At 47.6% G+C, this 12,668-nt stretch overlaps 1 protein-coding gene across 1 annotated transcript; it reads right to left on the bottom strand.

Moving 5' to 3' along the window:
- Positions 1 to 4,241: 4,241 nt before the first annotated feature.
- On the bottom strand, positions 4,242 to 12,414 carry IRX2 (iroquois homeobox 2). The gene is given in 14 exon segments (XM_029958897.1): positions 4,242 to 4,815; positions 5,518 to 5,585; positions 6,318 to 6,806; positions 6,809 to 6,841; positions 6,844 to 6,898; positions 6,900 to 6,942; positions 6,944 to 7,035; positions 7,455 to 7,877; positions 9,661 to 9,681; positions 9,683 to 9,821; positions 9,823 to 9,915; positions 10,543 to 10,802; positions 11,714 to 11,850; positions 12,372 to 12,414. Coding segments are annotated over 13 exon segments (1,872 nt in total). The 3' UTR covers positions 4,242 to 4,815; positions 5,518 to 5,541.
- Between the last annotated feature and the right edge of the window lie 254 nt (positions 12,415 to 12,668).

The raw sequence follows: 12,668 nt of genomic DNA, 5'->3' as shown, positions 1-12,668 counted from the left end.
CCCGCGCCCTTTCATTTCAGTCTCTAAATCTCGAAAGGATCCAAGTTAACGGTGGCCACCTCCGAGGCAGAGTGGCCGCGGCCTCCGTCCCATAGTTTTGCTCAAGGAAAATGCAGCTGGCTCGGTCAGCATTGGATGCGAAACGGTGACATTATTCCGTGAGTCATGGCTGGGGAGTGGGGGCACGGGTCCAGGCTGCGGGAGCTCGGCTGTCACCTCTGGCAGGACGTAAACGCTCTCTCAGAAAGTAAAACGCTCTCCCAGAATCCCCCTACCACGAGGTCCCTGCTTGCGGCTCCAAGCTACCTGTGTGTGAGCATGTGTCCCGCCAATTGCGCTTTCCCTCTGTACTTTCAATAAAGACTACGCTTCAGAGACGCCGAGAATAGTCAGGGATTAGATGCATGGGTGCTTTGACTACGCACCGTGGATCCCTTTGTTTTTAACTTCCCACCCCCACCCCCCCCGCTTTTATTTCTTTAGGAGCTGGAAGCCTAAGTTATTAGTTACTGGATTAAAAACAAAGGGATGAACATCACATTACTTAATGTGAAGTATTACTGTTAACAAAAGTATTTTTTACGATCATTATTCAGTTCCTACAACGGAAAGGCTCCTTTCGACCACCTGAATAGTGAGGAGCTTGCCTAAGCACGCGAGATATATCTGAATGCAGAAGGCAACGAATCGACCTATATATAAATTCCACCTGGGTTTTTTTGGGGGGGAGGGCTTAGCGGGGGGGTTGTTTGTTTGTTTCAAAAGGTAATAAGCAATAAAACCCTCCCGGTATCGATTACATCCGTACCACGGTGCCTCAGAGGCACTCTGAGTCTGAACCGCGAGAACATGTGACAGAGCCAGGAACTTTCAGTGGTGACAGGGTTGAGCTTTTTTCCCGTGAGGATGGACACGGAGGGGCCACCACGAAGCGGAGTGGAGCGGGCCAGGCTGCTTCGCTCCGCTCCGGGTTGCCCGGCCCCCAGCCACTCCCTCTCCTTGCCTCAGGGCTGCCGCCCACCCCGTGTCGGGAGTTAATTGACGGCCCGTTAGGGAGGTGGGTGTCATCAGGTAGGGCTGAATCGGACGGTGCACCCTACAATTGCTTTCTCCACCTGAAAAATCACCCTTCCCCCAATTCCCCAAAACCTGAAGACAACCTCTGCGGGTGGAAATTCGTGAAGGCAGTCCTTTTTTTTATTGTGTTGATGGGTTTGTTACTTCCCCGCCCGTTAGGGAGGTGGGTGTCATCAGGTAGGGCTGAATCGGACGGTGCACCCTACAATTGCTTTCTCCACCTGAAAAATCACCCTTCCCCCAATTCCCCAAAACCTGAAGACAACCTCTGCGGGTGGAAATTCGTGAAGGCAGTCCTTTTTTTTATTGTGTTGATGGGTTTGTTACTTCCCCCCCCCCTCCCTTGCAGCTCCTCTCTCTTATAGGGGCTAAGCACGTCGGGGGCAAATATGCCAATAGAGCGGGGAGAGAAACGCAGATGCCCATTGTGCTGTATATAAACTTTCCCCTTAATCGGGCCAGTTCCCCTCCAGCCGCGGACTGGTGGTCAGCAGCGCTTCCGATGTCTATCTGTCTATCTGTCTGTCCGCTGCTGGCCTGAGCTGCTCGTCACCTCCGTCCCCAACCCTTCCCCCAGCCTCCAGCCAAACAAAGGTGGGCGACGCTTTTTTTCTGCTCCTAAGGCAGTTGGTGAGCAGCTTTCCTGAAACAATAACTCTCTTATTGAGAACAAATGTTGACATTTGCAGGGAGCGAGGAAAAAAGCAGCCCAGGAAGTGCAAAGTGGAAAGCGACCCTCTTCCTATTTGACGACAGCGCCAATTCCCCCGGGATCCCACCTGAGATTAAAGCCTGAATTTCAATAAATCAGCTCTAATGAAACCTCTGGCCCCGAAGAGGGAAGGATTTGCCTTTTACGCTCGAAACGAGCACAGAAACGAGGGGAGGGAGTGGGGGGAAGAAGGAGTAAATATAGAAAGATGTGTGAGATTTTAATCACAGCAGGCTGATTAACATCGTTATGAAATAAACCATACACAAAGTGATGTATTTTATCGTTCGTCCCTCTTTCTTGCTACACTGAAATCATCACATTGTTTGTGCCAACAATCTAGAAAGGCTACACTTTCCTCCTGCTTTCAATTTTGATTACTAAATCTCAAATGACGTTGAATATGCAGTTCTTGCCCATTAATTTCTTGCTTAAAATAATAAGTTTTTATGCCAAATCATTTCAGTGGTGCACATCTGCATCCATGAACCGTTTGTGAATTTCTCAGAGGATGAGAAAAGTCCACTGGGTTTTACATACATAGTGAATACTTGAAAGCCAGTTTTCCAAGTCTTTCTACTTTTCTTTCCAGAAAGAAATCCAGGTCTAAATACTAGGAAGGGTGGGTAAATTATGGAAATCTTTTATAAGTCTTTGGGCGTATAAACATCAAAGGAATGTCGTTAGCCTTTTTTAATCTCTGCCACAGCTTTTGGTTTTTACCAATTGAAATGTACACTGTGTCCAACAGAGACCTGAAACATTAAATGTGTGTGATGGGGGCAGAAGGAGTAGGAGCAAGAGTAGGGGAAAGAAAGTTCAGGTGTCTCCCCTGACACAAAAATTCCCTTCGTAAAATCTTCCTGAAGTGCACAGTAAAGACGGTCAAGGATGGTTACAGTAAATATTTGCATTTACATCATCTGCTAAATTGGAAAGGAAAAAACTGAATTACTTCTCAGCCATTTGTCTAATTGTACTATACACTACATGCAGACACAATTGCATTGTACCTCAATGAAAAAAAAGATGCTACAGAAGCAAAGAAGCATCATTCTACAAACAAGATATGAGGATGAGTAGGCCTGCAGCCACGAAGGTCTTCAGTGGCTTATATTTAACTGTATGGATCCCAGAGTTTTCTAGAATAATATTATTAATTTCTGCCTTTTCAGCTGAAAAACACACACATTTTTTCAGTCAGTTAAATGTCTTTATGGGGGTAAGTTACAAAGGGGGGTTGTGTGTGCAGGGGAAGAGGAATCATGAGAACTGTGTATAATGATTTAAGAAAAACAACTTCCTTTCCCCCTATTTATTATAATCACAACATATTTCTGGACTCCAGACTAGTACAGCTCTTTATCCAGTTAACATTCCCAAGGCTGATGCCTGAAGTATCTAGGATCACTTTCAAATGCCCTTTCTAACAAGACCTGAGCAAGAGGCCACTAATTTTCACTGAACAAAAAGCCACTGGAGAGAGATCCGTTTGTCAATATCAACTGGTCCAGCAATTTCCCATCTTCAGACACATCGGCCTATCTGAGCTGGCAGATGTTTAGACAAGATTTTATAAATTGTTCAATATCAAACCATAATGAACCCCAACTGACCATTCCAAAGCAGCTAAAAGCATTCAGGATCTCCCCTGCTGGGATCTAATAATGCTCTCACGCTGGAACATTATTAATCATGGAATAAAATAGATGAGCCTCTTGAAAAATAAGTGTATGATTGATTAAAGGGCAATCTAAGAAGCTATTATTCTTGTTTTATAACCGTAAGTTATATTCACTCAATTTATCTTTTGGGGAAAATAAATGATTGTTCGTTTCTTTCTGAAATTATATTATATAAGAATTCCCATTTTTTAACTAAAAATTAAAATTATGAGTTTGCTGATTTTATGAGCCCAATCAAAGTGGATTTCTAATGTGATTGTAAAGATATGGCTTACTGATATAAAGGGAGGAAATAATAAAAAAACCCCAGGTACTGGACTTTCAAATTTTTTTTCCCTTTCCCCTTGTATACTTTAGCCATAAGCAGAAACAAAGAAATTAGAAATAAGTCACAGTTGATTAATTTTTTTTAACAAATTGTGGATTTAAAGAATGCTAACTCAAATAAAGAGCCACTTCACATCCTATATAAATAGTTTATAGGAAACATGCATATATTCACATCACCCTCTTTACACGTATTCATGTATATATACAAATGCCTATTTGCACCTATATGTGAATTTAAAGTTTAAGTATAATGGAACAACTCAGAAGGAATTAATTTATGCAAAGCATATCTTTGCAACGTGTTTAAATTGCTTACTCATTTTATGGTCTATGTTCTACTGGTGAAATTAGAGCTTTCCTCATTTTCTAAATAATAAATTAATATTTTAAGGGAAATGAACGAAAAACACAATGTTGTTGCAGACTAGTCTGGTTTTATTTACAATTAGAGATATAAATTAGTAAAGAATTCTTGTTAAACAACCAAAGATTGTATAACCATCAATGTTTCAAATAAAAACGGGGCAAAATTTATTTACAAAAAGTTCAGATTCCATTGCAATACAACTTGCATAAATTACTAGAAGCTTTATATCATTACAAAAATAAATATCAAATTTGTTTCCACTTTGTAAGGACTCAAGTTCTCCAATCACATCTTTATTATCTCTACTGTATACATCTTTTACAAATAATTTTACAATAAATCCTAGCACACCTATCGAATAGATACCGTGGCAATGAAGTGATCAATTCAAGATATCCTGAGAAAAACAGATCTGTTTTCAAAAGTCACACATACATTGGGGAAACTATACTATACCAGCAAACTTACATATGTCCAACAAAATTCTGGTTCAATAATTAGATTCTGAAGATTTAATAGTGCTCTGTGGTCTTCTTTTATACAGTGGCACCAGATGTGATCCGGATTTAGAGATTTGTTATATATATTAGCTCGGGGAGAGATGATGGCTTGCTGACTTTTTTCAAAGCAATTGTGACACCTACCTGTGGACCAAGGAAAAAACCAGATCATCCAAAAATCCTTGAATTACACTCTAACACCATTAAACGGCTGGGGGGGGGGGGCAAGGAAGCAAGGCGAAAATTTTATTCATCTAATTTCTTCTAATAAAAAGAGGTAATTGAAAAATATCAGCAAGGTGATTTTGTTGTTGTTTTTTTAGCTCTAAATAGTGAAAGTATTCAGAGCGCCTTTGCTAGATAGGCAAGAGGCTAGTCACAGATAACATACCTTGCTTAGGATGCATGTTGGTCTCTAACAATTGTTCCTTTTTATATTAAATACGCAGTCACTGCATGAAGCCCCACTCAGAACGTACAGTTTTAGCTCTGCCACGTGAGCACGAGCACTTTGTTTTTAAATAACAATACTTTCAAAGGTGTTTTGGAGGTTTTTTTAAGATTTCTTTCCATAACGTTTAAATAGTCCCTACGGCTTTGTCTTACACAAGCGAAGAGTATGCAAAGTGAGGGAACTGACTAACCTGACTTGAAAATTAAGACAAACTTGAGAAAGAAAAGTCGTAATAAGAGGCTTTAAAAAACAGCAGAAAAATAGTGTCTTACTTTGTAATCAGACTCGTAAGTAATGAAGCAATAAATTAACGTTAAGCAAGTCTAGAACTGTGCAGCATGTCTCAGACTTGATGCCAAATGATCAGTGTAATAGAAAATGTTCTCACTTACTTGCATTGCTGTGTGATTGCACTTCTATAGGTATGGTTGTACTCCTACTGTGCAGACTTCAGTGGGATCTGTCAAAATATAACCGTCAGTTAGTCACAGGACACAGCCAGCTAACTAGATTATACAGTCTGTGTAGGTCCCAACCCTCACTGGTGCAGAATTTGTAGCTAGGTGGTTTAAAAGGCTGGCCAGTATTTCATAATTGCCTGTATCTCGAGTATTGTGTTAGAATAAGCTGACAATTATATTAGTGTAAAACTTTTTCAGAAAAACAAACAAACAAACAAAATAAACAAAAAAGCAAACAGTTAAAAAATGTCACGGTCCACGTAATTTCACGTCCAAGGTCAGCAATTATCTGAACTCAAAGCTGAAAAAACCCCGTGAGAATACTGGAAACAAAGAGAGCCAAACCAGTTTGTCAGGAAAAAAAAAATACAGGCAATGACACCAGTGCTCTCTGGATAGCTTTGAGTGTAGTTTTCCTTTTAAAAAGGATTTTTTTTTTAAAAAAAGTGACTTTTTAAAGCCGTGTCTGCAGCGTGTAAGACTGATCTAAGAGTCGCCTTTTACATTTCCTCTCTCGGTTCTTAGAGGCTGGTACTGATACGACGGCGACATGCCGTTTTTAATCCCCAGATTATATGAGTGCCCGTCTTCGCTCTGGCAGCGGTGGCAGTGCGCTCGCTGTTTTCTTCAGAGAAGGTTTCAGTATTTACAGTGCATAAGGGGACGTGTACTGGTCGGGGAAGGAGAACGAGGGAGAAAGGGGAAGAAAGAGGCAGAAACAAGTCACCTACCTTTCTTAGAGTCATAGCTAGAGGGCCTGTAATGTTGCTCTAGCTGGTTAGTGATCGTTTTCAAAGAGTCACTGCTCTGTTTGTGGACAGAGCTGGCGTTTAGGACAGTCTGACTTAGTCCCTCGTTTGAAGCCACTGCCGCGGAGTTGTATCTCAGGATTCCCTGGCTCTGGAGAGCATTAAAGTTCCCATAGTTTGTATAATTGCTATAAAAAGGTGAGGTGTAATAAATATGCCTCCCCAGGAGGGAGGAGGGGGAGTAGGCAGCGCTGTGCGGGACGGAGGCGGGGGTGGCCGAGGAGAGCGGGCCAGGCTGGCAGCCTTGGCCCAGGGTCTGACTCTTGAGGTCCGAGGTGGCGATTTCGGCCAGCGACCAGAGCTTGGGCTTGCTGGCCGGCGTCGGGGGGCCGCGGGAGGCGCGGGGCCCAGCGCCTTTGCTGGCGCTGCGGGCGCGTCGGCGTGGGTGGACCGAGGAGGGGGCCTCCACGCCGCCAGCGGCGAGGAGGTGGCGGGCCTTGCCGTGGGTCCGCTCTCCCTCCGCCGCCGTCATCCTCTCGATGTCCTCCTTCAGTCTCCTCATCCTTCATCCTCTTCCTTCTTCCTCGAGCCTCTGTACTTGTCCTGCACTCGAGCCCGACTCGCAGAGGGGTCTCCGCTGCCATGCAGCTTCTCGCGTCGGAATCCGCGAGCAGGAGTGTCTCAGGGAGTCGACTTGCAGCTGATCCCTGCGGGGGCCGCCCGCAAGAGAGGCAGTCAGGAGAGGTGGCAAAAACAGAGCAGGAGAGGGGCGAGCCAGGCCACCACCGCACCACCGGTGAGGCAGGCAGACTCTAGCCATCTCGGCCTTTCCCATTCCGAGGATCATCCATCCCCGCGGGCTGGGTCGGCCGCGGCATCCTCAGTACCTCCCCCTGCCCCCCAAGATGCCGCCGTCGCCGCGGCACCTCCGCCCGCCGCCCCCCGCCCCGCCTCGGCCACCGGCACTGCGCGGCGACAAGCTCCCGAAGAAGCCGGGGGAGACGGGACGGGAAAGGTCTGGGGGGGCTCTTTTGTTAAACGCCGTGCCCCCTCCCCTACCGCTGCCCTGCTCCTGGGGGAACTCGACGGGGCGGGATGGGGCAACACCGCCGGGGCCGCGGTCACCCCGCGCCTACCTTCGTCCTCCGCGGAGGTTTCGTTGCTCTCGGGCATCTTCTCGGGACTCTCCTCCTTATTCCTCGGCCCATCACCTTCATCGTCGTCCTCATCCTCGCTCTTGTTCCGCGGGGCCCAGGTCATCTTGTTTTCCTTCTTGAGCCGCCGGCGTGCGTTGGCGAACCAGGTGGAGACCTGAGTGAGGGTCATCTTGGTGATGATGGCCAGCATGATCTTTTCACCCTTGGTGGGGTAGGGGTTCTTGCGGTGTTCCTGCAGCCAGGCTTTCAGCGTGGCCGTGGCGTCGCGGGTGGCGTTTTTCCTGTACGCAGGGTCGTTGAGCTGGTAGGGGTAGGCAGGGCTGCCGTACGGGTGGTAGCTGATGGCTCCGGTCATCCCCGTCGTATGGGCGTCGTAAGGGGAGCCCTAGACAGAACAAAACGGTGGGGTTGGCAATTTGTTATTGCTGATAGCCATTAGTGAGTTGTCAAGGCGAGATCGGCGGTTATATTTGTATTTCCCCGGGATGGTGTCTTGTATCCATATTCTATGAGGGGGAGAAGCAGCACCCAAAGGCCATTAAGTTACGACCCCCCCCCCCTCCTCCGCCCAGCACACAGACACATGCGCTTAAAATCGGCGATGTTTTAATCTTTCTGACTAATTTCAACTCCTCGTAATTGAACATTTCCCAATATAATTTTCGAACCGCGTAGACATTTTAAAGGCCCTACAGGTAGTGTCTTGATATCTACATTTCTCTCAAAGGTTCAAAAGATGTTTCCTTTTTAGCTATAGAAAATACAACAAAGCCGCCACTTAGCAATTCACTGCACTAATGCATTGCAAATCCAATTTGCAAATCAGAAGATATGCACCGTTTCGAATTGTTCAAATGCGATGTAATTAGCATTTTAATTCGCTCTTTAACGTTTAAATTGCGCTTATTTAAGTCTGCATAATGCAAGAAAAGTTAAAGATATCTCTAAGAAACTCGCTAACTTTCAGCATGTCTCTGAACCCCGCAGACCGGCGAGTCACAAACTCAACATCACCCAGTATCCCGCATAGTTCATAACCTCGCTGCAACTTCCAACCACTCGCCTACTGCTTCTCAGCAGGAAAAACAAGCAAGTGAGACCCTCAGATCTTTTATATCACCTCGAATAAAGACTGCACGACAATTTATGGACTGTATTTTACAGATGGAAAGCAAGTAGTTTCCCTGTCACTTTGCAGGGAAAGCAAACTACCCCGCTACCATCCTCTCCCAGGATATAGGCAGCGGCTCTTGTCTCAAATTCCGGGCACAAGTCTTTGTGTGTACTGACTAGATACGTGTCTGACTCTCTGTGTGCGTGTGTGTTTATAAAACTATATAACCATCTAGACGTGCAGTTTATTTATATTGTTTATGGTTTTATTTATATACTTTATGCACAGAGTACACACAACACGCAATTGCAAATGCTCCTTAAACTAATAATAAGAAAGTGAAATCCGAAACTGCGGCCACTACAACCATCTTGGGCTTAAGCGAAGCTCACAGATCGCAAACAGATGCTCCTTTTCATTCCCAAAATCCAGTTAAACCATTAGCACAAAACACACTGAAAGTAAATAAAACCACACGGGGATAAAGCCCCCAGCGCCTCTAAACACCGACTTAAAAAGAAAGAGAAAAAAGAGAGGAAAAAAAAGGAAGAAAGAGAAAAAGAAGCCATCTCCTATGCTATCACAGTGAAAAGAATATATATATATTAAAAATAAAATAAAAAAGAGAAGAGAGAGTGGAGGACGGTAGACATACACATGGAAACCAGGGGGGAGAATGAAAGTCTCCAACCCAACTGAGTGAGACGATCCGTATTTCCTTAATCAAGGCGCCCTCCCGGCTTCTCAAACCGCGCGGAGAGCCCGGGACCCAGGCCCGCCGGCACCGCGCTTGGCTGGGTCGCGAAGCGGCGCCCCGGCCCCTGCCCGCCCGCCGCTCCTCCGCTCGCCTCCTTGCTGCTCCCGCTCGGGCCCCAGGCCGGGTTGCACAGGCTGTACAGCGCGATTGCGCGGAGGAGGAGCACTGCGGCGCGCCCGGTTGTGCGGCGTGTGTCGGGATCTGATTGGCTGAGTTGTGCAGAGAAAGGCTTGAAGATGATGAGATGAGAATGGGCGGATGCTATATAAGAAGAGAGGATTCTCTTCGGTAAGTTACCATGTCAGGAGGGAACCCGTTGCGGGGTCTGTGGATAACGGAGCGGGCTGATTGAAGCCTTGCCGCCGCCTGAAGCGTGAAAAGCTGCAGAGCCGGGTAAGGGCTGAGACCGCAGATTCCCGACGAAAGACCTGGCCAGCTCACTCCTCCTGGGCGCAGCTCGCCGACGCTCCCGTTACGCCGCGCAGAGACAGAGCCAGCGAGCCCCGGGGCTGGTAATGGTAACCATGAGGATAGACATGGCTTTGCACTGGACTCTTGCACGGAGCCAGGGAGGACGAGGGTGACCGGCACCTGCTGCTGCGCTGCTCCCTGCGCTGCTTGGCGTGCTCTCCCTCCTCCCGCCCCCCTTCCCGACTCCCTCCCTCCCCTCCCTCTTTTTCCCTCCTCCCTCCCAACTCTCCCTCTCTCTCTCTCTCTCTCTCTGTCTCTCCTCGGTTGGCTCTGTGCAGTTATGTAGAGAATCAGAGTTGTTTTATGCTCCCCCCCACTCGCACCAGATCAGAATAAAAACAAACAGGAGGGGGGGGAAAAAAAAGACACCCTCCCCCCCCCAAAGGGCAAATTAATAAGAGGTCAGAAAGCTATTCGGGAGGGGAAGGGCATCTGGGAAAGATGGAAGAGGAGAGGATTAATAGAAAGAGAGTGAGAAAGGGAAAGAAACAGAAGGGGAGAGGGGGAGCGAGAGAGAGGGAGAGAGAGAAGCGAACCCCCGAAATCAAAAAAGTGGCTGCTGCATATGGAGTTCTCCCAGTTAGCCAGCCAGATCCCAGAGCGCCTGCAAGTCTGTATTTTGGGGGAAGTATAGAGTCTGGAGTGAAGAGTTGAGGGAAGCAGCACTCGAGTTTCTGAGGGACATTGGAAAACAGAGCTGTCCGTCACCGCCGCTCATCTGCATAGCGCGGCGGGCCCGCCCCCTCCCGCTCCGGCCCCGACTCCGTCTCCTCCCGCGGACGGCAGGCAGGCGGGCAACGAAGGCGGGCAGGCAACGAAAGCAGGCTTTGTAATGCAAGCCAGCCTCTCCGACTGCGAGCATGCTGCTGAAGCCAAGCGATGATACTGCTCATCAGCTCCTCTCCGGACTCACGGAGCCATGAATAGTCTTTCGCACACCCTCCAGTACACCCCCTTTCTCCCTCGTTCTGTATCCACACGGAGAGCAGAAAGGAATGTGCATGGTAGATTTCTGCATCCCCTCACGCACTCGGCGAAGCGCTGTACGCACGCACACGCGTGTTAGATGTGTGCATTTGCATGCGTGTATGCGCGGAGGGCCAGGCGCGGGGGAACTGAGAAGTGCGCAAGGGGAGAGCGAGCACTTGGTAAAAGTACTGCCCTATATGGTAGGGAGAAGAGCAACTCCTCAAATCAGCAGATTCAGGATCGCTCTGTTCCTGGCAGCGAGAGCTTTACAGTTTTATAAGTTGCCACAAACAGTCAAGATCTGGTCATGGAACGCGTTTGCCCATGAAGGGGGAAAAAAAAATCCCCTCATCTTTCTTTCATTTCTATTCTTCCTGGGCTGGAGCGTGGAGAAGAGGCCTGAGTGACTCCTTCAAGGGGGCTAGCTGTCTTCTCCCCCCCTCCCCTTTCCCCCTTTTTGCAGATCAGATAAATCTCCTAGAATACGGTCTCGATGAAATTAATTTCTTCTGCCCCCTCCCTTCAGCCCTGGACACTATCAGCTTCGAGCCATTGGCAGCGCTGCTCCGGCCCGGGCGCGGGAGGGCGAGACGAAGGCACCGCTCTTCTCAGTGCAAGCATAAATACACACATATATGTGCACTTGCATTTATTTAATGATTAGTCGAGAGAAACCCTTCAAAAACTGGCGGCGAGCTGACCGCACTGAAGCTCTGTCCTTTGCCTCCCGGGACGAGGCACGGTGCCGACGGTCCCCTGTGTCCATGACCCCACCCCCGCGGTGGAGCCCAGGGCTCCCGTCCCCCAGTACTCCGACAGCCCCGGGGCACGGCGTTGGGCCCTGCCCATCCCACCACCGCCGCCGGGGCGCCGAGGAGTGCTAGGCCGCTCCGAGCACCCTGGTCCGCACCTGCGCCCCCCAACGCCGCTGCTGTCCGTGCGGAGCAGGATCAGGTCCTTCCAGCAGGTAGGGACGAGGCTGCAGGTGTGGAAGCCACCGCACTTCCCACAAGCCCTTCATCTGCAACCTGCTGTGGCTGGGAAGCCCTTAATGGGCTCAACAAAATTGTTTAGGCGCCCAAAAAATAAATACCCCAAAACAACCAACCCCCCTCAAATCAACTTAATCAAACTGTGTTTTATTTTTCCAATTTATATGAGTAAGCACTTGTTCCATATTTAACCAAATGAAGTCGCTTGAGGTTTACAGCCGAGTTCTTTGCAGAGTACCTCAAGTAGTGTCAGTCAGGTCAGATGGAGACCACGCCAGGGAATCGGTTGGCCACTGGCAGGAGGGGAGATGGCAGCAGCTGAAAAATTGCGGGTGTGCAGGGCAGCCTATTGTTAATCAATTAAACATGTAGCTGATAAAAAAACTACACTTCGAGAAGCTGTTTCAATAGCTTGGCGCGCACAGCGGGGAAAATGCCGTGCTGGAAATACGGTCAAGCCTCGGGACGTGTACAGTGTCTGAAGAAATCGCAGCTTTCAGTTTTCTTTTTCTATCTCAGTTTTTATTTCTTTCCTTTACTTTCCTCCTCTTCCGTGAAACCCACATACCAGCTTACCCCTGCCGCTATAAGCAGCAGTAGAGATCTGGCCACCAGACATACCGGATTAATTCTTATCCAGATCTATCAAGTGGCCTGTAGAAAAAGGCAATCCTTAAAAAAGTAGGTGAGGGGGAGGAGGTTAACACCAACAGGTATTTCTTGTCATTAACTCCCGAATTCCTGATAAGAAAGTGATAAACAACTGGTAAACTCAGTGCAACAGCTCACAGAAAAGACATTTGCTTCCCTGCTTAGTGATTAATGCGCATATATTAAATAAAAATAGAAACTCTAAAAACAAGGGCTTTATAT

Source organism: Manacus vitellinus, unplaced genomic scaffold (genome assembly GCF_001715985.3).
Source record: "Manacus vitellinus isolate BGI_N305 unplaced genomic scaffold, ASM171598v3 scaffold_17_pilon, whole genome shotgun sequence".
NCBI classification, from domain to species: domain Eukaryota; kingdom Metazoa; phylum Chordata; class Aves; order Passeriformes; family Pipridae; genus Manacus; species Manacus vitellinus.
The sequence above is the reverse complement of the archived record's forward strand: the minus strand, read 5'-3'. Positions and strand labels throughout refer to the sequence as shown.